We start from the raw sequence: 23,949 nt of genomic DNA on the forward strand, positions 1-23,949 counted from the left end.
TGATACCATGTTAAACTCAAAAGACTACATCGTGGAAGAGGGGAAGAAAATAGAGGAGAATTATTTCCTTATGTTTATGTCTCTTGCCCTCAAATATCTCTTATTTATAGACCATTTGTTATAACTGACAAGATCAAAATAAATACAAATGAAATCTAAAAAGGTGCACCATTATCTCCAAGGATATGATGTACCACAGGACAACTGCATATTCTCACAGTCAAATGCGCTACAAAACGTGTATGCTGGAGACTGTAGACACTAACATATCTCAGGATTGAAGGGTTTTAAAGTCATTTATGTTATGGAACATATTGAATCTTTTTCTACATAGGTTCTGATGTATTATAGGGTATTTTAGTCCCTACTAATTTGTTAATGATAATTATAGTGATTCATCTTAGAGTTCACGCAATGCACCAACAGAAAGGGTGAAGTTGTTTAATCTGTTGCAACTTGCAACTGCATCTTCAATTTAATGTTCTTTTTCTCAATGTTTCTCTACATTTTATTTCTCAAAAAAAGAAAAAAAAAATGTTGCCCTAGATTTTCTTACTGAAATGCTGTATCCAACTGAAGTTCCTAGAAGGGCATGCCTTTTTGCACCATTCTCCTTTTTAATATTCTTGTGTGTATAACTTTTATCTTTTTCAATTCAATCAGTAGATGCTCTTTAAAGTAAAGAACTTCAAAACCTGTGTTCAGGAGTTGTGCCCATGACAATCGATCACCAAAGTTCTTCCGTTTCAGCAGGAAGATAATTATTTGTTTGTACTTTTCAACTTCTGATTCCTGCCTGGCTAGGATCAGTCATTTTGGCCATTTTTCCTTACTCCTGCAGAAGTTACCTTGAAAGGAGCTTCCTTCTAAGTTGGTAACAATCCATCAAAATTGAAGTCCTTGAAAGGATCTTCCTTCTAAGTTGGTAACAATCAATCAAAATTGAAGTCATAGCTATAAATTGAATTATGCAATGCCTTTTCAGGAGTCCTTTGACATTGTTTTGTAATGGAAAATGCAACTTCAATGGTGAATAAAATATCTTGCAATTATGATTAACAATCAAAGTTAAGTCCTAGCTCTAAATTGAATTATGTAATGCCTTTTCAGGAGTCCTTTGACATTGATTTGGTATGGGAAATGCAGCTTCAATGGTGAATAAACTATCTTGCAGTTCCGATCTGGGCAACTCATCAGTGCAGCAGCTCACTTCAGATGCAGCTATTGAGGTGACTGCCCCTCAATTCCTCGCGGTGTAAATATCAACGCATGGCATGAAATTTGTTAGGTGGTTGGATTGCAGGGCTGTAAAGAGGCAGGGCAAGTGGTTGGCTTCTGCCTGGATTTTGAAATGTTCGGGCAGGCCCTATTAAATTTTTTTCATTTTGCTTGGTCCAGGCCCAACCCATTGAAAGCCCTGTTGGAATGTTCTTTGATTTACTTTTGACAAAGTTATCATATTCAGGTTGTTATTGATATTCCTTCTGCGTTTCAAGTAATACCGGTGAAAGTGATTGAATCAACTGGGACCCAAGTTCTTGAACAACTTCTAAAGATAGTGCTTCCACGATTTTTGACTCAGGTCAGTAGAACTTATATTTAACTGTTTCTTCTGCAGTCAAGAAAAAGATAGAAAGAAAATACTTTGTGGCCTCTAATTTTTTAGGATTTATGGCCATGCTAACTAAGTTCACATGTTGCCTTTTGTTGTTTTTGTTTCTATGGTGGAGCTTCAATAATATTTATGCAGCTAATTTTTCATGTTTCACTATCTCAGTGCATAAGGAATCTATGAAATCAAAAGAGTTAAATGTGGGAAAGTTTCATTCCATTATCTGTAACATTCAATCAAATGAACACCAATTTCTTTAGCCTGTTAATGCCAGAACTAATGGGTTTTGAGGGTCACCAGAGGAAATTTTTAAGTTAACCAGATTCATGTTAAAGCTTCTACACTAAGAAAAACTTTCCTGTCTAAACGTGCATTTTGTTTACTACTTTTTGTATTGTTCTTTGGATAATTATTAGGTGTTGTTTCTGTCAATTGATTTAGTTTTCATGTCTAGGGCATCATATTACATGCTGTTTTAATAAAATAAACATGATGTTCTTTTCTTGTGTTCTTTAATAGAATGAATCTTACAGACATTGTGCATGAGGTTTTCCATTTTGGGATTGGGTTTGAGCTTTGTGACTAATTTTTGGGTACCTGCTTCTGGTAAACTCACCTGGTAACATGTACCTGATTTAGAAACCAGTAGACAGGAAACCCCACTTCTTTTAAATACAGGAAGGTAGCATCTTGATAGGACTTAAGTTCCCTTTTTCTAGGAAACTAGTCTCCTGTTGAAGGGAACGGAAGTTTTCATTGATAGAGGCACATCTTTTGAAAGGTAAGCAAGCTGACTGTAACAAGAAAGCAACATTCCATGTTGAATTAAGGAAGCTCCTCAACATTATAAACCTCATAAAAATATTTCATCGGTTTCCCTAACTCTACAAACTAATAATTTATGTCAAAACATGATGGTTCCATGCATTATAATTGTCATTATGTCATCTTGTATTTTGGTTCAAATTGTGCTAAGTCTAGACTGCATAAGAATGATAAGGTTTCTAAAAAATGGTCTCGTTTCAATTATGTTTGATTAATAGCAAGATTAGACAATGTTTGCACCCAAAAATGCCTTTTCGAAAGGCTTTTATTAATCTAGGAAGAAAAAAATTTAGGCCGCCTCAGACTGCAAGTCCTAAATTACAATCCCTTGGGGAAAACCCTTGATTAAAAGGTAAAAACCAACGAAGCTAACCTGTACATAATATAGAACAATATGCAAATGATGCATGAAATCCTAATCTGTCCTTCATCTCAGTGTCTGGATCATCGATCAAGATGGAGCCTTCTAGTGTTTGGTAGCCTGAAGCGTCTTATATTGCTAATTGGGCATCAAGATATTAGCATAGGCCTCATGTCGTGCACCCAGGGAGGCATAGGCTTCAGATATTCACGTAGCCTTGTGGTGTACATGTCCTGTTTAGCAACAGGCTGCCTTTACCCCATCAGACAGTTTCTTGCAACACTGTCATGGTTAAGACTTCAAGTATTGACATTATCATGGGTCTCATATGTCAATTGGACTAAACTGACAGATTGTCATCCTTGCCCTGTCAGCCCTGAGGCATTTTGGGAACCTCAGAAAAGATGGAGCATGACCATTCTTCTAATAAAACAAAGGATGACCAAAGCCACTGGAGTGATGACGTGAAGCCACTTCACTGGGGAAATAGGATGGCATGACCTGGCCCTTAGCCCTTGATGTAAGGCCATGCACCACATGGCGCGAGGCCAGCATGAAGGTCTCAGATAGTTGGCATGAAGCCCACTGCTATTATTGCGTGAAACAAGAAATCATCTTGCATGAACCCAGCTCTCTTAAAAGGGGGACCTCTAAGAAATGATTCTCAAGATAGCGAATCCTGACCCCTCCATGCTCACCTTGTCTTGATGCTCATGGAACGAAGAAGGCAGGAGCGTTCTCAAACAGGCAAATCTTGTCAGCAGAGAGACAATCAAAGTGGCATGAAGATCTGCAAATGAGGACCCAGGGTGTATTTATAAGCCTTTGGGGGATTCTTCTAACTCATTTTTCCTCCAAAAGGATGATTAGGCAGTTATTTCCCACCCAAATGACGGTTATGGTCATGCGTTGCACACTTATTGGATGAGATATGCAGCTTCCATCAAACTAGAAATCGGAGCACATGTTGACTTGTGAGCTCACTCTATCTGTGAAAGTGGAATTGCGCCATGATTGTGTGGGATGCCCTCTATGTGTTGCACCAACTCTTGGCTGATTGTGCAATCTGCAAGTTGAAGTCTGTTGAAATCTTATTACGTGCTAGCCTGGTTGTCTTGCGAATTGTAGATATTTCTGGACCACAGGCCCTCTCTCTGGACCATGGGCCGTCTCTTATTATTATCATTTTTCTTCTTTGTCCTTGGTTCCAAGAGTATTTTTTGTAATTTTGGACATTACTTGATATAAATAAGAAGGGGACTGGACATCTAGCCCTAGTCAGTGTTTTTTTTTTTTTTTTTTTTTTTTTTTTGTTTTCTACCCAAAGCTTTTTTCTCTTTGACATAGTATTAGAGCAAAAAAGCTCCTATAGTTTTCTTTACATCCTCCCTTCTTAATCTCCCTCTCTCTTTTCTCTCTTTTCTCTCTTTTTTCTTCTTCTTTCTCCTCTCTTTCTTCTTCGCAGATTTTTCTCTCAATTTGAGTATCATTGTAGCCTAATCAATGATTAAAAGTGATAAATGAGGGATCTTGTGGCAATTTCTGATTTTCTTTGAAGGATTGTTGGACATTAAGTTTCGATCAGGTTTTGGGGCATTTTTTCTTCCAGTTTTTTTTTCAGAAACTGGTTTGTGATAGCTAAGGTTTGCTGGATATTCATTTGGATGGTTTTGTTTTTTTTGGGTTTTTCTTGTTCTCTTCGACCTGATTTACAACAATTCTTCTGCAGCCAACAAGTAGGTATTGAAGATTTATTTTTCTTTTTTAAGATTATCAAAATTTGTTGATATCTAGTGAATTTAACCGTAAGATTCCGTTCTCCTCTTTGGTGGTTTGATTTGGAGTCACGAGGATTTGAGTCCTTTTTCTAATTTTTTGGGTCTTTTTTTAGACTATCACAAGCTATGGTGGTTATAGAAGTTATATATATATATATATATATATATATATATTTATATATATAAAAATTGGTGTGAAGTCTTGATATTTAGTACCCTTTTAATTGTTTAGAATTAAATATAGCTTCATCGTCAACAATTAAGTCTATCAATGGGTCAGGCTGGCTCGATGGGCTTCCGGGTGTGGCCCACCTCGAGCCAGGCTTGGGCTAGAGTATCTGGCCTGAGGGCTAGGTTCAAGCCTAAAAGTCAAGGTCATTTCTCAAGCAAGCCGGGCTTGGACTTAGCCTTCCAAAAGCAAGTCAGCTTGACCCAGCCCGCGTTGGTGTTTTGCTATCTAATTTTCCATCTCTCTCTCTCTCTCTCTCTCTCTCTCTCTCTCTCTCTCTCTCTCTCTCTCTCATTTCTCTTAAAATCTAACCAAAATCCGAACCCCCTCTCATTTCTCCCAAAATTGAACCGAAATCTGAACCCTTCTCTCATTTCCCCCAAAATCCGAACCCCGTGAAGAACCCCTCTAAATCCTACCTCATGCAAACCCTAACCCCAACGCTAATCCTAACCACCAAATGTCCCTGGTTCCAAAAACACCCTTCGTTGCAACCGTTGTCAACGATGTATATTCCAAATTCTTTCGTTTCTTCTTCAACATGTATATGTTGAAATGCCATTTCTTCCACTTCATTTTTCCTTTTGAGAGGGCTAAAGCTTGGGCTGAGCTCAGGCCAGTTTTTGTATAAATATGTCGAGCCAAGCTTGAGCTGGACTATTTTGGCCTGGGCTGGGTTTGGTCAGAGCTTGGCTTGGCCGTAACTCAGCTCGTTGACACCCCTATCCACAATCTAAGACAGTTGATCCCATGACCTCCAAGATGGAGAGGTTGATTGTTCATTATAAGAATCCTAGGTTGCATATTACAACTCATAAACTTAAGTTCAACAATTATCTCCAATGGTTAAAAGTTGTTGAGATGTTTGTTGGAGGAAAACAAAAGTTGGGATATATAAATAATAATATATCAGAACCTCCTATGATTGCTTATAAAGAGTAGAAATTGAAAATTGTGTTAGTTGTTCTGACTCTTGAATTCTACGAAAGCAGAGGTTAGTGAAGGACTTATTTTGTTGTCCACTGCGCGTGAAATTTGGTTGACTACTTATGAATTGCATGTTGGTCAGAGAAATATGGCCCGAATTTACAATATTTATCAGGAGGTGGTCATTTGAGACCAAGGGATAGATTATTATCATACTAAAATGTGTGGTTTGTGGCAGAAATTATCTTTCTTAGATGATCTTCAATTTATTCATTCTACAAATGCAAAGGCATATAAAAGGAATGTTGAGAAGAAAATGGCATTTGAATTGTTGGCAAGTCTTAATTCTGAATTTAAGCACGTTCGAGCTTAGATTCTTGGTTCTCCTACTTTACCTTCACTTAACAGTTTATATGTTTTGCTTTTACAAGATGAGAAGCATCATATAATAATTAAAGCAATTGTGGTTGAGAAATCTACTCTAATTACAGGATTTAGGAATTTTGATAATGCTGGTGCTAGTCAAGGTAGAGGTACTGTAAGAGGTGGTCGTGATGGTGGTATTGGTTGTGGTCTTGGTATGGATCATCTATGCACTCACTGCGGTGGATATGGACATAATATTGATTATTGTTGGGTCCTTTGTAGTCAATCTTAAAATCGAGCCACTAATTCTGCAACTACATACAAGTCTCAAAGATACTGTTGGGGATGCTATCCATTGGCAAATTCACTTGTTCCATCCGTTGGTGATGTGGTTCATCTCTCGAAAACTGTGTATGATGCTTTAACTTTCTTTCTTTCTTTTTTCTTTTTTGTTTTTGAAAGGCGAGTATGATGCATTATTAAGGATATCACTTAGAACAATGTCTCTTCATCTTTGTCCTTGACTCAAGTAGGTAATACTTTTATGACCTTTCACACTATTTTTGCATCAAGTCCTTGGGTAATTGATTCATGGGCTACTAATCATATGATACGTACGTCTATTTATTTTTCTTCATTTATCCCGAATCCTAATTTAGATTGTGTGAAATTAGCAGATGGTACCCTAAAACCCATTAGGGAAAGGGGTAATATTTCCATTTCACCATTGTTCTTCTTGTCCTCCATTTTATTAGTTCTGATATTGCTTGTTGTATGATGTGGATTTATTTAATGAAAATTAGAGACGAGGTTGGCTCCATTTTCAAAGTGTTTCGTAGTTGGGTAAAAAATTAATTTAGTATGAATATTAGTACTCTTCGTACAGATAATGCAAAGGAATATCTTTCCCATACTATAATTTCTTATTTTCAAGAGCATAGTATTAATTCTTAAACCACTTCTGCATATACCCTTTAACAGAATGAAATTGTTGAAAGAAAGAATGGGCATCTCCTAGAAGTTACTCGTACTCTTTCTTATTGATATGTTTGTTCCTAAATCTTTTTGACGGATGCTTTCCTTAACTACATGTTATTTGATTAATCGTTTGCCTACAAAGGTTCTTTCTGGTAAATCTCCCATTCAATATTTTTCAGCATCCTTTCCTATCTCTGAAATCCCATTATGGCTCGTTTGGTGTGCTTATTATGTCTATAATATTGATCATCATTGAAATCAACTGTCAAATCAGGTCGTGAAATGTATTTTCTTAGAATACTTGAAAGGGGTATAAGTGTTTCAATCTGGTCACTAAAAAGCATTATTTCTCCATGTATGTTAAGTATTTTGATGGCACTTCATATTTTTTATAGGTCAGCGAGGAACACAATTTTGTTGTTCGTGTTCCTATTCTTAAATCCAGTCTGATTGTTTTTATTTCCTTTAAAGACAATAGTGTTAAAGACAAGGTTTTTTCTGTTTCACTATCGACTAAACCAGACTTGAAGGTGTATGAAAGAAGAATGTCTTCACTCTAGTTCTTCCTCAGGTCACCACGAAGCATGCTTCTTTAGTGACAAGTATTAATAGCGTTCCTAATTGCTTTTGTATTTATATTAATCAATATTTAGACTCATCCTTAGATTTTCCTATTGCTATAAAAGAAAGCCAGAAGATTGTACTTTTCATCCTATTGAACGTTTTGTTCCCTACTGTTCTGTCTCCAATACACGGGCCCTTTGTTTATGACATTTAAGTGTTCTTCTTCTACTATTCCTAAAAATCTTAAAGAGGCTCTTAATTTTTCTCTATAGTGACATGCTATGGAGGAGGAGATGACTACCTTGTAGAAGAACCTTACATGGGAGATAATTGATTTACTAGTTGGGAAGAATTCGGTGGGTTGTCGTTGGGTGTATGCTCTTAAGTACAACTCCGATGGTAGTATAGTTTGATATAAAGCTCATCTTGTAGCTAAAGAATTTACATAGACATATGATGATAATTATTCTGAGACTTTTATTCACGTTGTTAAGATGAATTTGGTAAAGGTGATAATTTCTCTTGTTCCTAATTTGAATTAGTCGTTACACCAATTAGATGTTAAGAATGTCTTTTTAAATGGTGATCGAATTCAGGAGATTTATATGCTTCCCCGTCGTGGTTTTATTAGAAAGGGGGAGAAACGAAAGGAACGTCATCTTAAGAAGGCTATATATAATTTAAAGTGAGCTCTTTGAGCTTAGTTTGAGAAGTTCAATGAGGCCCTAATTTGTATTGAATTTACTCATGTTTATTCTGACAATTTTGTGTTTGTTAAGCGGCGTGTACAAGGTATATCCAGTGTTCGCAATATTGATACTATCGGCCGATATTATCGGTACAATCCAGCGATACGAAACCCTCAGAAATTAGAAAAAAATTAAAGAAAATTTGATAAACTCCTTCGTATCATACGATATATTGCATGATATCGCAAAATATCGACCGATATCACTGATATTGGAGAAAAAATATAGAAAAAATTTCTCTTGCGATTGTGATCTTACTGATGGAGCTGCTTTCTTCTGGATTTGGTGGGCCGCTGTCGACATCGCCGGATCATGTAAGAAGATCCCTAAAACCTTCCTTTTTTTTCCTTCGAAGATAAATATTTTCGAAGAAAACCATATTTCCAGCAAGGTTAATGCGGATTTGGGTTGGGATTTGCAAAAAGAAAGATTTTTGGGAGAGATTTTTGGAAATATTGCCATGCCGGCAAGATTTTGGCATGGATTGCACCATTCGTTTGACTGTCTTTAACGAAGAAGAGAGTCGAAGGACCCTCTGTCTCGTCTTTAACGGAGAAGAGAGTCGAAGAACTCTCTCTCTCTCTCTCTCTTAACTTAGGGTTATGCGGATTACAACCAAGTGGGTTAAGTGTGTTTTATATCCACGCCACACATCATTTCTTTTCAATTATTTAAGGATGTTATCCAAAAACGTAAGCAGATCCAAGTCTCAGGTGGGCCTTGGGAATTTTTTAATGATGAGCGTTCAATAATCCCTATTTCATGTGGTGTGGTCCACCTGAGATTTGGATGTGCTTAATGTTTGGGACCATGACCTAAAATGGGTTGAAAAAACGAATGGACAGATTAGATATACAGCATATCATCAAGGTGGGCCCTAAATTAAGGTGAACACCCACTAAACTATTATAGGGTAACACCTAATCCTCACCCCTTAACTTAGGAAGCGGATTTACTCACTACGCACTCTGTAAGGTCCACCTTGATTTATTTATTTTATCCGCTCTGTCCATCCATTTTCCCAAATAATTTTAGTGCTTGAGCCCAAAAATGAATCATATAAAATGTTCAAATGGACCACACCACAGGAAACAATTGATTTGAACGTTTACCGTTGAAAATTTCTTAGGGGCCATAGAAGTTTTGGACCAAGCTTATATTTGTGTTTACCGTTCATCCATGTCTTTATGATCTCATGAATAGGTTGGATGACAAATAAACATCACTGTGGGGCCTAGCAAGGTTTCAACGGTGGAAATCATTATACCCACCGTTTCCTGTGGTATGATCCACTTGATATTTGGATATGCTTCAATTTTGGGATCAACCCTTTAAATTAGATGGAAAAATGGATGGACGGCTTGGATAGTCCATATACATTCAAGGTGAGCTCAATTGAGTTTACTTAGTACAATAAGAGTGTACTGAGTAACTTAGTATGCAATCCGATTTCTTTAACGTCAGGGAGAGTGGATTCGGTACGACGCGATTGCACAAAAGACAGTGCGGCCCTTTCAGTGGGGCCCACCTTGATGTATGTATTGTACAGTAATTCCGTCCATCCATTTAGAGATATCATTTTAGGTCATGAGAAAAAGAATGAGGCAAATCCAAAGCTCAAGTGGACCCTGCAAAAAAATATATAGTGGGGATTAAAGGCCTACCAATAAAAACTTTTTTAGGGCTTGGAGCCACATAAGTTTTGGATCAAGCTGATATATGTGCTTTCTTTTCGTCCATGTCTGCCTAAACTTATAAACAAGTTGGATATCAAATAAACATCTTGGTGTGCCCCCCACAAATGGTTTCAAGTTTCAACGTTACCCATCTGTCCCTACTATTTTATGCGGTGGGTCCACTTAAGCTTTGGATCAACCTCATTCTTTGGCTCGTGATCTAAAACGATATCTCCAAATGGATGGATAGTGTGGATACAACACATACATCATGGTGGGGCGGCAATTAGGTCCCACCTAAATCCTAGCTCGGTCAAACGCGCGACTGGGTACTACCCCTACCTGGTTGAAATCAGATTGCGTACTAGTTAATACACTCTTACGAGTAAACTCTATTGGGCCCACAGCGAATGTATTTAGTTTATCCATCCGTTTTTCCAGCTCATTTAATGGGTTGAGCTCAAAATTGAAGCATATCCAATGCACAAGTGGACCACGTGGACAAAATATATAAATTACAGTAGACCCCACGCTAGTAGCGAGGTGGCTTCTGGACACTTCTCTGTGAGGGCCACCGTGATGTGTTTGTTTTATCAACAGGCCCATTTATTTTTCTGGATCATTTTAGCTCATGAGCCTGAAAATGAGAAAGATATAAATTCAAGTGGATCACATATTAGGTAGGTTGCACTGTATCAGACCATTGTTTGTCCATTGATTTCAATAGGCCCCACCTGATAAGTGAACCGGCTCAATTTATAGGCTGGAAAGGACGTTAAGAGATGTATGCGAAGGTTCATATATGTTGTGTATGTGATTCTTTATCTATTCGAACTATTTGCATTTTTGAAGTCGATCATGTGGGTCCACCTTTGGATGCCCATCACTCTAAATATTACTTTCTATTATGTCATCTACTTGTGAATGAATTGGATGTGATCTCATACATGTCTTCATACATTTATAAATGTTATGCATTATATTTTAATATAGTTGCATTTGTTTAGACAAACAGCGCATACTTAGGACCCTATACAATGGAAATCTATTACGTGCACTCTTTTTTTTTTGAGATATTATGATTTAAAAGTGTGTATTAATGTCTTTTTTAATAATCCCTAAAGTTTCATTAAAAAATTCAACCATTTTCCTAATGTTTCCCCATGTTTCCCAAAAAGTGTGATAAATTACGCGATACAAACGATATATCCCATGCGATAACCGATATGTATCTGTATCCCAAGGGTGCAATACATTGCGCGATACCGATATTTCGAACGCTGGGTATATCATTGTGAGTGCTTATGTGGATAATATCATTATTACAAATGATGATGGTAGTGCAATTTCTTAGTTAAAACTCTATCTGAGTAAGATTTTTGACATCAAAGATTTGAGACCACTAAATTATTTTCATAGAATTAAAGTGTTTCGTTCTAAGAAGGGCATCGTTTTGTCTAAAAGAAAAATATGCCATTGATTTATTAACTTCAATGGGTAATCTTGGTGTTAAACCTACGAATTCACTATTAGAGATTAACAAGAAGCTTCGGGCCAATGATGGGAACTTCTTGATTATCCTCGCGTGTATCTGCTTTTGGTTGGTCGTTTGATATATTTGACTATTAATCGTGTAGATCTACCTCATGCAGTGAGTTTGGTTAACCAGTTCATGCATGCTCCTTGATCTAGTCTCCTGGAAGTTGTTCGTCGCATCCTATGCTAAATTAAAACTTCTCCGGGATGTGGCATCTTGTTTAGTTGTGACAATAATCTTGATATTAAAGTCTATTCTTAAGTAGATTGGACATGCTCACCAGATGATCAACGCTCTATAATAGGATGTTGTACTTTTTTCTAAAGCAATCCCGTTACTTGGAAAACTAAAAAAACAAACAGTTGTCGCACGATCTAGTGCTAAGGCTAGGTACTGTACTATGGTGAATGCCACATGTGAAATTTTATGGTTAAAAAGTTTTGTTGCCGAATTGGGATTTCTAGTTAAGACTCTTGTATTTATGTATTGTGGTAATCAAGCCGCAATTCATATAGCTACTAATTTTGTTTTTCATGAGCGAACAAAGCACATTGAAGCTAATTGTCACTTTATTTGTGAAAAGGTTGTTGCTGCCATTATTCTATTTTCTTCATTCCGTCTACCACTCAACTTGCGGATATCTTCACTAAGGCTCTTACTGTTGAAGTTGGACGATGTATTCTTGACAAGTTGGGCATGATTGATATTCATGCCTCGACTTGAGGGGGAATATAGATCTCTCTGGACCATGGGCCTTATCTCTCTAGAACATGGGCCATCTCTTATTCCCATCGTATTTCTCTTATTATTTTTCTTTCTTTTGGTTTTTCTCTTGTCTTTAGTTCCAAGAGTATTTTATGTAATTTGGGACATGACGTAATTTAGATAAGAATGGGGTTAGACATGTAGGTAGAGTTTTTTTTTCCCTCTCCTAATGACTTTTTTTCTCTCTAACAAGAAGTGATTTCTTTTAAGTGCAAGTGATGGGGACATCACTTCAAGCACACATTTGCGTAAGTATCCGAAGAGGCGGGCCACATCGATTTCCCTGTGGCTAGGCGAGTACCATTGTTCATGTTGAAGACCTCATGTGCATGTGCAAGCATCTAGAAGACCCCACACTGGGAAGATGCATATGGGGTGCTTTAGGGAGTGATCTAGACTGTCAAATTTGAGGGACGTGACGATTGGGCCATTGGATCAAATGGATCAAATGATCGGGGCATTGATCATGGATCGTCTTCATCAGTTTTTAGACTTTATTATCTTTTAGGATTTAGTTTATAATTACTTTATGTTTAGACACCTTATGAGTGATTTTAGTTGATTTTTCTTTAGACTAGGGTCATTTTCATTAACTTGCACAAGATGGTTGAAATTGTAATTTTCGAAAGTCATTGAAGCTATAAAAGAGGGGGGCGGTGTTGGGATTTGTTTTGCGGAATCACACAAAGATGGATCTAGGATAGCAATTCAAGAGCACCAAGCAAACACGAGAACACAGATTTAATATGGAAAACCCTTTCGGGAAAAAACCACGGCGCAAAGCGACAGAAATCCACTATGAAAGCATAAATTACGAAGAGAGGACTTACCCGATTCGAACAACCTCGAATCTCACCCTTGCTACACCCTTTGCAAACCCTAGAACCATTTTAGAAACCCTTGGAATACCTTTAAAAAGCCATAGGATGTTTTAGAATGGCCCTAGGAACTCCTATTTATAGTTTAGGAAATCCGACTTTCTCACCGACTTTGAATAGTACAGAAACCGCCTCAAATTTACCTAGTCCGCGCGCAGTCTGCGTAACCTTTGATTGGTCGAGGATCATGGAAATTCCAAACTTTTCCATATTTAAGACATCTTTTAACAACAATCTCCACCATGTCTTCAATCTTCAAATGTGTAGCTTCTTGCCCTCTTCTCTTATCTCTGCATCACATCATAGTTTCTCGTGCGCACTCTGTCCTTCTTTTTCATCATTGCCAAGCCCAAAGAAGTAGCACAGAACTTGAACTTCTCTGTAGGAATGACCTTGGTGAGCATGTCTGCCAGATCTCTCAAAAAATAAGACGTAGTCTTCTGTACTTCGAATGTATCGAAGTAACCATCTCACTGCCATCCAATGTTGTTTGCCGGGGTATTTACTTGTAACATCGATTGCCTGTGAAATAACCGGTCTAATACAGACCATGGCATGCACCGCCAACCGCATTCAAATAAGGCTCATAAGACATATCCTGCTTTTCTTCATCTGTTTTTGGACACGACCTGAGGAAAACTTGAAGTGAGCCGCGTAGGGAACGCTCATCGGCTTTGCCTAGTCCATCGCATACCTGCTCAAGGTATTTTACCTGTGATTACCAAAGCCTTTTCCTCTTCCAATCTGTATGAATATCAATGCCAAGAACCATCTTTGCAACCCCCCGATCCTTTATCTCAAATGCCCCACTTAACCAAGTCTTTAGTACGTTGATTTCAGACATAACATGAATGGTGATCTACATGTGATCAACATACAATTCCTGACTCATCATGAAGGAATCAAATTTGATACCACTGCCTAGGTGACAGGTCGTACCACGACCTCCTGCAAACTTTTTTTTCAACCCCTTTAAACTTCAAACTGCTCTGGTTGTTTCATGAATAACAACACTTCTGATTTCCTGTGCAGAAGTGCAGTCTCCACATCCATCCATTCCAGCTCGAGATCGCATTGGGCAACCAGCGCCAATATGAATCTAATAGACACCTGCTATACCGTCGGTGCGAATATCTCTGAGAAGTCGATCCCTTATCTCTAAGCATGACCCTTCGCTACCAGCCTCGCTTGTATTTATGATGTATCCTCTTGAAGATCCACCTGCATCCAACCGCTTTCCGACCCACTAGAAGCTCCACCAGCTCCCATGTGTCGATCTGGTACAACAAGTCCATCACATCATCTATAGTCACCTTCTACTTCTCAGCACTAGGCTCACCTAGAGCCATCTGAATAGTAGATGGATCCCCCTCGTCTGTAACGAGAGCATATGCAATATTGGAGTCGTCCATGTACCTCGCCGATATCTTGCGATTATGTTGTGTGATTCTTCTCACAGGTAGCTGCTCCACCTACTCTGTATTTGTGTTCGCGCGTCTCAGCTTTCATGCCTTGCCCGCTCATGTGGCCATGCCCAGCATGCCACACACAAGCAGAGGTGGAATCCACTACATCCACTGCAGCTCCACCTGTTGAAGTGCTTCCGATCAACCTGTAAAGATTACCGAGTCATTGCACTTTCATAATTACCCGTGCCCCCTTATGTACTCTAAGGGCACCATCAAGTCCGGTGAACTTGCATCCCTTTGCCTCAAGTACACTGAGAGATCAAACTCTTCTTCATGTCGAGAACGTGCCTCACCTCAGTCAGGGTACGCTCTATCCCATCAAATATCTTGATGCGTACCGTACCAACAGCCAAAACATTGCAGGCACCGTCATTGCCCACTTGTTGGGATTTGTTATGCGGAATCACATAGAGATGGATCTAGGATAGCAATCCAAGAGCACCAAGCAAACGCAAAGATTTAATGTGGGAAACCCTTTCGAGAAAAAACCACGGCACAGAGCGACAAAAATCTACTATGAAAGCATAAATTACAAAGAGAGAGAGGACTTACCCGATTCGAACAACCTCGAATCTCACCCTCGCTACGCCCTTTGCAAACCCTAGAACCCTTTTAGAAACCCTTGGAATACCTTTAGAAAGCCTTTGGATGTTTTAGAATGGCCCTAGGGACTCCTATTTATAGTTTAGGAAACCCCACTTTCGCACCGACTTGGAATAGTCCGGAAAGCGCCTCAAATTTACGCAGTCTGCGTAACCTTCGACTAGTCGAGCCTAACCTTCGACTAGTCGAGGATCATGGAAATTCCAAACTTTTCCAGATTTAAGACATCTTTTGACAACCGGGGGGGGGGGGGGGTGGGGTGTGTTAAAGAAGAGAAAAAACTTATTGCTTCTTCTTCCATCTTCATGTGATTTACATGTGATTTGGAAGGAAGATTTGTGCGAAGTTAATCTTCATCAACGGGGGTGCAAGGCTTCCTTCTATCCCCACATTCTCATTCATTCATCGACCATCGAGGTATTCTTTAAGTTCTTCGATCTTCTCCATCCCAAACCTTCACCATTCTTCCAATCCTTATTCCTTCCACACCTATCGAAGAACCAAACCCTAAAGACCCAAACCCTCACAACCTAGCCCACACGTGTGAACCCATTGGGTTGGCCGTACAGCCACACTCTTGTCCCTTCTGCTTTCCATCACCCTTGAATCAAAACCCTATTCTCTCTTTACCAAACCCTAATCCTAAACTTAGAAATCCCTAATTTTCCTTTTTCCCCCAATTTCCCTAAACCCTAATTTCACCCTAGGTAGTATTAGATCTTCTCCTTTGAAATAGGCTTTACCCTATGCTAATTGGATGTCCCTACATCCATTAGATCCTAGTTTCCTTTATTTAATGACCTTATATGATGATGCTTGGTAACCTAGGCTAGGATTATGTATGATCTTCTCTTGAGATTTTGGTGTTTGTGATGATAATAGCAAGTTTTGTGCTTTTTGTTAATTACTTTAATTTTGTTACTTGATCTCACACGATATTTGAGTTCATGCATTGGTCCTACATCAAATTTGGTATCAAAGACCCTAGGTTTAGCATAGGATTTTTGTGTCGCATATAGGTTAGAGTCATATCTAGGGTTAGTAAAGCATACATTGCATATAAGATCATATTGCTGATTTATTTTTTTTATGTCATAGTTGGGAGTATTCTATTGCTAAATTTTCAGCTAGCATTTCCACTTTTGCCATTGTTGAATTTTCAGCATAGTAATCTCAGGTTGTCACATTGCTGAATTTTCAGTTTGGCACCCTCAAATTACCACCTTGCTGAATTTCCAACATAATATTTGAGGGCAATGACTTGCTGAATTTTCAGACTAGTGCTTCTAGTGTGTCCAATTTGATCTCTAGGGCGGTTTTATCATTGTCATAACATTGTCCTAAGACCTAGGGTCTCCTTTTGGAGTTTCCGTGTGCATGCCCACTTATTCGGGATGTGGTTTTGGTCTACAACCCATAATGAATCTAGAGCAGGTTATTGAGGCCCTTAATGATATCAATCTGACAACCATTGAAGTGCACAATAGAACCATTGCCACTCAATTAACCGCAACTAATATGCGCGTCAATCAACTTGAGGCCTCCCTATAGGCAAACCCCGACACTAGGGAAGATGTTCAATCTCAGACTAGAGATCAAGTTGATAGGCGAGGGTGTGGTCATGGCCAAGGCATTGGTCGTGGTTGAGCACAAGTGCCACCACAACGTAAGGAACATTATGACCATCATGATCCAGATGCACAAGTCATGAAGGATGCAAAAATTGAGGCTCCCAGTTTTGATGCTCGCTTGAACCCTAAAGCATTCCTTGATTGGGTGGCAGACATGGACCACTATTTTGAGTGGTATGATATGTTTGATGCCCGTCAAGTGAGATTTTCCAGGATGAAGTTGGTGGGCCAGGCCAAACTTTTTTGGACCAACATGGAGCGTAAAATTGAAAGGAGAGAACCTCTAGTTGCGCACTGGGCTGAGATGAAAGATGTCCTTGAGGAAAAGTATCTCCCTCTTTCTTATCACCATAGGCTCTTAGACCAATTGCAGGCCTTACGCCAGGAATCCATGACCATGCCAAATTACATTGTCAGGTTCAAGGAATACATGATGTAATGTGACATTGAGGAGGACCCGATGATTACATTGTCTAAAATCAGGATGGGCCTCCAATTTGAGATCCAATGGGAACTTTATTCTCATGATGTTCGCACATTGGAGCACATGGTGCAAGACATTGAACACTATCTCAAAGCACCAGTTGGTAGGCGTTATGACTCTCAGGATCCAAGTGTCGAGACTTACCCTAAAGGGACTAAGTCTAACATGGGGAGTCTGTCCAAACCCCGAATTGGTTCATAATCCAACTCTAGAGATGTCAAGGGAAAAGGGATAGCAAGTGCTAGCTATAGGGGAGGTGAATAAACGTGGTACTTCAATTGCCAAGGATTTGGTCACTTTGCACATCAGTGTCCCTCAAAAGATAGGAACAAGGCCCTTGTGATTAACGATGGTGAGGAAGAAGGAGATGAACATGGCAATTTTGAAGAAGTCTATCAACCCAATATCATTGGTGCTAGTGATAAGGAAGTAAAAGAAGAAGAGACCGCACCACTTATAGTAGTCAGGTGCACCTTGACCAATGTTAAGGAGAATGATGATTGGCATTGGACTACGATATTTTACACCTATGAAAAATGTGGAGAAAAGAATTGCAAGGTGATCGTCGATAGTGGTAGTTGTACCAATGTGGTCTCCACTAGCACTTTATCCTGCTTGGGTTTGAAACCCGAACCGCACCCTCTTCCCCATAGAGTGTCATGGGTGGATGCATCTTCTATGCCTGTTACCCAGCGATGTCTCGTGCCTGTTAACTTTGGATCATATTTATATTCACTGTGGTGCAGTGTTTTACCTATGGATGTTGGACACATCATTTTAGGATGGCCTTGGTTATTTGACTGCGATGTGACGATATAGGGCCGCTCAAATGTATGTTCATTATGCATCGAGGCAAGAAGATCACTATAGTTCCTTTCCCACCAAAAAGCAATGCGAAGAAGAAAGTTGAGGGGAAGTCGAGTAACCCAAGGGATACGAGGAAATCTCAACCTAAGTCTCTCCATGTTATCAACACCAATGAGTTTAAGAGAGAGACTATGGTGGATTTGATGGTGTGCGCCTTAGTGGCTAAAGAAGTTACACTCGAGGTTAGTATAGAGGGACCCCCTGAGGTGAAGCCGATTATGGATTAGTTTCACGATATATTTCCAGAAAACTTACCAGATGAGCTTCCACCCATGAGGGACATCCAGCATGCAATTGATCTTGTCCCTGGGTCGACTCTACCAAACCTTCCTCATTAGCGAATGAACCCTATGGAGTATGCAGAGTTGAAGAGACAAGTAGATGAGCTCCCCAAAAAGGGTTTCATTCAGGAGAGTTTGAGTTTCTGTGCCATGCCTAAGAAATATGGCACGTGGCGCATGTGTGTGGACAATAGAGCCATCAACAAAATCACGGTTAAGTACCGGTTTCCCATTCTGCGTCTTAATGATATGTTAGACATGATGGCGAGTGCCACCATCTTTTTGAAGATTGACCTCAAGAGTGGGTATCACCAAATACGTATACGCCCAAGAGACGAGTGGAAGACAACATTCAAGACGAAGGATGGCTATACAAGTGGCTAGTTATGCCATTTGGTTTGACTAATGCCTTGAGCACATTTATGAGAGTGACGACCCAGGTGTTGAGACCTTTTATGGGTAAGTTCCTTGTGGTATATTTTGATGACATTCTTATATATAACACATTCAAAGGAACAACATGTCCACCATCTGAGGCAAGTTTGGGGGGTCCTTAGAACTGCAAAGTTGTATGCCAACCTTAAGAAGTGTACATTCATGTCAAAGAGCGTTATCTTCTAAGGGTTCATCGTATAGTCTGAGGGCATGAGAGCGAACCCCGAGAAAGTCGGGGTCATAGTTGAGTGGCTTGAACTGCGCAATATTCACAAGGTGCGAAGCTTTCATGGCTTAGCAACTTTTATAGGCGGTTCATTAGAGGGTTTAGCTCCATCACGGATTGCATCAAGAAAGGGGAGTTTGTGTGGACTAAAGCTGCCTCTATAGCATTTAAGTGGATTAAGGATAAGATAAGCGAAGCCCCCGTCATACGCCTTCCAGACTTTTCCAAAGTCTTTGAAATTGCATATAATGCATCTAGGGTAGGTATAGGTGGAGTGCTTAGTCAAGAAGGACACCCCTTTGCTTATTTTAGTGAGAAGTTGAATGAGGCAAGGCAATGGTATTCCACCTATGACAGAGTTTTATGCGGTCGTCCAAACCTTGCACCATTGGCGGCATTATTTCTTACAACAAGAATTTACCTTGTTCTCTGACCATGAGGTCGTACGTTACCTTAGTTCCCAGAAGAAACTATACCCTAGGCATGCTAAATGGGTCTAATTTCTTCAAGAATATTCTTTCGTTCTCAAACATAAGGATGGGGTCAAGAACAAATCTGTTGATGCCCTTAGTCGTCATGTGGTGCTACTCTAGAGTATGAGAGTGGAAGTGACTGGGTTTGATTGGCTGAGAGAAAAGTATTCTACATGCCCAGACTTTGGTGATTTGTATGTGTCACTACGAGATGGTCAATCAACCGACAGTCGCAAGTTTGTCATTATCGATGAGTTCCTATTTAAAGGTGACAGACTCTGCATTCCCCGTAACTCCCTCCGTGATTTCTTAGTTTGGGAACTTTATGCAGGAGGGGTAGTTGGTCATTTAGAGAGGGACATAACCATTGCCCTTGTGGATGATAGATTTCATTGGCCAAGTCTCAAACGAGATGTAGCCAAGATCATTGGGCATGCAGGACTTGTCAACTAGCAAAGCAGGGAAAGCAAAATACAGGATTGTATACGCCTTTGCCAGTACCCCATGTTCCGTGGCAGGACATTAGTATGGATTTCGTGTTAAAACTATTAAGAAACATGATTTCGTATTTATGGTTGTGGACCGTTTTTCCAAAATGGCCCATTTTCATTCCGTGCTCAAAAACGTCAAATGCCTCCAATGTGGCTAAGCTTTTCTTTGGGGAGGTAGTGCATTTACATGGTCTACCTAAGACCATAGTGTCTGATCATGATGTACGCTTTATGAGCTATTTTTGGAAGACACTATAGCACATGATGGGGGACAAGGCTTCAATTTTCTTCTGCCTATCACCCTCAAACAGACTGTCAGACTTAGGTTGTCAATAGGAGTCTTGGAAACTTGCAATTTTTCGGTTATAATCCATCCATGGTTGATTCAACAATTTGGATGGTTTGGATTGACTTCGATCACCACACGTACAATTTTCTAAATGCACAACCATCATACTCCACCAACCCACCTTAGTCTGTTTCTATTACCAAATAGATTGGAAAGAACAATTTCTTTGTATTAATTCAGTGGGCATGCATGGGATGTGCCTGGGGGGGTTGCCGGGCGGCGCTTACATGCATAAGACCCATACCATCCATCAAATGGACCGCCCCATGTTTGGCCTTGATTCCCAAAAGTTAGACCAATCCAAAACTTAGGTTGGCCAAATCATAGGAACTAGTGAAAATCCTGCTTGAAACATCTAACCTCACATGGTGGGTCCCGCCTTGGTTTTCAAATCACCTTATTCTTGGGGTGTCTCTTCATCCTCATAGCATCCATCAAATGAATAGATTGGATGCATGTAATACCATGGTTGGCCCCGAACACAACTAGTGGTAGGCTTCCCCATCCCAACTATTTCCTATGATGTGGTCCACCTGAGTTTTGGATTGGCTTTATTTCTAAGTTCCAGGGTGAACATGAGGTGGCACGCCTAATGGATGGTGTGGATCTCATTAAGGTTTCTTCCTTTCAAGTGGCTAAGCAAGGGACACTATAATGCCTCTCTTATATAAATGGCTGCATTCCATTTCTTTCTTCGAATCAAGCAATTAGCATAATGTAGCAATTAATATGAGAAAAAAGGCATGGAATAGCGTTATTTTGTTGACTACACTGAGCAATAGCCTATTAAGTCACCACAAAATTGCATATGTGCATAGCGCTATTTTTATTCTAATAGTGCTATGACGTGCGAGAGAAGAGAGCCTTCAACTTGCATTAAATGGGAACCAATTCCAGTAGGAGAGAGGAAGAGAGCCTCTCAATGTAAAAATGTAAAAAAATAATAATAATTTTTTTTAAATGTCTAAATTTCTTTGAAAAACGAAAAAGAAAAGTTAAGTGTCTATATAAAATATTATGTATATTTTTTTATTGGTCTCTTTATAAGATAATATAAAAGAAATTAAAATATGTATTTTTATTTATATAAAAATTTTATCATATTTGTAGGTTATGCGTAGATCTCAGGAGATGGCTCACTAGTTCCCTGGTGGTTTATCCTACAATAAACAAAAGTTCTACGCAATTTATGCAAGGAGAAATTGGAGAAGCAGCTGTGGCACACATGCTGACATGACACAGATGTGTCACTCATCAGATGTGGGTTGCTGTGAATAATTCTTGGATCAAAAATCCTGCCAACTCATCATATGGGCCACACATGTTTGTAAAATTGGATGGTTTGAAAAATACGAGTAAGTGTATATTCAATGTACACATGTAGCTTCACCTGATAACTTAACCTTCCTGATTTTCAGGCCCAGACATGTTCACAGTGGCCTCGATCAAGTTACAGATGGGTGAAAAATGGGTCAGGCATAGCCCGTGCAAATTTTGAATATTGAAATTTTACCCTGCCTTTAAATGTTGTTAGTTTATTAACTGGATGAGTGGCATAGTTGCATACACTGTAGATGGCATTGCATGTGTCCTTTCTTCTACTCATTTTACTTTATTACGTTCTGTTCAGCAACTCTGTATTCTCGGATGCAAAATACATATGCTATTGAGACATTTGGATGCAAAATCTAATTGCAAATATTCAGTTTAATCAAGAGGAAAATGACAAAAGACTGATGTTTCCTAAAATTCTTAATGAGGAAGTATCCCTCAAATTGCAGTTACATTTATTTCAAGCTTGGCCTTAAAGTAACTCAATTGCAATTTTGCTTCCATGCCCTCAATGCGAATACTCAGAAGCTGGAATTCGGTTATTTTCTCTTCATCGAACTAATAATTGCAGTTTAATTCCATATAGCATCCAAACAGACCCTAAGAGTAGTTTTTGACTTGTCATTTTGACCATTTACTGTTGTTCTTGAATGATTACTCAGCTTGTTAAGGATTACCAGGCATGGGCTTCTGGGGACACGTCAAGGCAGCCTCTGGGGACGGGTGAAATTTGAGGCTCCTAGGACCTGATGGTAACAGCTGTTGGTTGATTCATATCTTTGATCTGGAGTGCCTCTATGTTTTTCCCCTGCCTATGTAGATGATGATGAAGAATCCATCTTTTCATTGGAGTCTTGTCTTTCAGGGTAGAGGTCAGTAGCGTGAAGAATATTTCATGTTATCCACAACATCAATTCCAAAAAGAGCTCAAGCTAAGTTTTTCTTCTGTTTTGTCAAACTGGTTCTCATGTGACTACGAGGCTTATAGACAATAACTAGAACTTTTGGAAGGGGTGTGACTACGATCCAGACCATTGATCTGATGGTTCTCTCCATGAACAGGGATGCCCTTAAAAACTCCCATGTTAGAAGATGTTAACTGTTTGATATGTCCTATTTGCTGTTGAACACAGACCATTCCTTATTATTATTATTCTTAATCTTCCATTTGGAGGCTGCTGGTCACAATGCTAGCATCTTCCAATGTCGGCGGCTCTCGTGAACCTGGCTATCCATGGTGGGACCATCTAGATCAGTGGAATGTGAACAGACATGTACCTTAACAATCCATACATTTGCTGATGCTCAGGACGACCTGGTAATTCTATAGAGTAGGAAGGCAGGTAACATGCAAGACTAAAGACCTGTTATGTTGAAATCCTCAACACTATCAATGAGAGGTTGCATTTGAAATGTTGGAGGAAGCTCCTCAAAAGGTTGTCCAAGATCCTTCTTGTTTGGGTCGAGTCTTTTCAGTGGTTTTCTTCTTCTTCTTCTTTTTTTCTTTTTTCTTTTCTTTTTTTTTTCTTTTTTTTTTTTCTTTCTTGCAAAATCTTCTCATCTAATGTTGTTCTTTGGCTTAGTTTCATTTCTATTTAATTATTTATTTATTGAATGAGAAATCAGTATGATTGTATTGGAATCCTATCATGTTAAGCCTTTCCTTAACATGTTATGCTCTGTGGTTTAATTAGTTAACTTTTTTACTCAAATATTAGCACCGCTCTTTGCCTTTTAGGGTGTGTTTGTACAGCCCCTGAATTGCAATTTAGCTGGATACTAGTTAAACTACACGGTATTTGAAAGTTACATTGTGGGGCTGGTGCAATACCATTCACTCAAAATACCATTTCAGCCCAAAAAATTAGAGTTTCTGGATTCTATACAGAAACTAGGATTGAAATTTGGAAATTAGAGGTTTTCATTTGGTTGACTTATTAGGTTCCTTAGAATGAAAGTTTGAGGTGGAAGTCGATATGATGGCTGGCATAAATGCTACCTTAGGTAGATAGTCTAAGATCAATGAGTAAATTTTGTTTAATGTATGACCACATCAATTTTCT

The 23,949-nt window shown here is 39.1% G+C and overlaps 1 protein-coding gene across 7 annotated transcripts in view; it reads left to right on the forward strand.

Moving 5' to 3' along the window:
- LOC131248880 (uncharacterized) overlaps window positions 1-23,556 on the forward strand; it is a 36,386-nt gene extending 12,830 nt beyond the window's left edge. The window contains exons 4-7 of one of the 7 annotated variants that reach the window (XR_009172519.1): window positions 1,147-1,229; window positions 1,466-1,582; window positions 6,224-6,509; window positions 22,549-22,828. Coding sequence is in view for 5 of the 7 variants with exons in the window: in XM_058249377.1 (XP_058105360.1) it covers window positions 1,147-1,229; window positions 1,466-1,582; window positions 21,973-22,059 (287 nt within the window). In the remaining 2 variants the exon portion in view is untranslated. The other 6 variants (XR_009172518.1, XM_058249380.1, XM_058249379.1 and 3 more) reach the window with 6 other exon arrangements.
- The last annotated feature ends 393 nt before the right edge of the window (window positions 23,557-23,949 follow it).

The sequence above is a fragment of the Magnolia sinica genome, chromosome 6 (genome assembly GCF_029962835.1).
Source record: "Magnolia sinica isolate HGM2019 chromosome 6, MsV1, whole genome shotgun sequence".
NCBI lineage: Eukaryota > Viridiplantae > Streptophyta > Magnoliopsida > Magnoliales > Magnoliaceae > Magnolia > Magnolia sinica.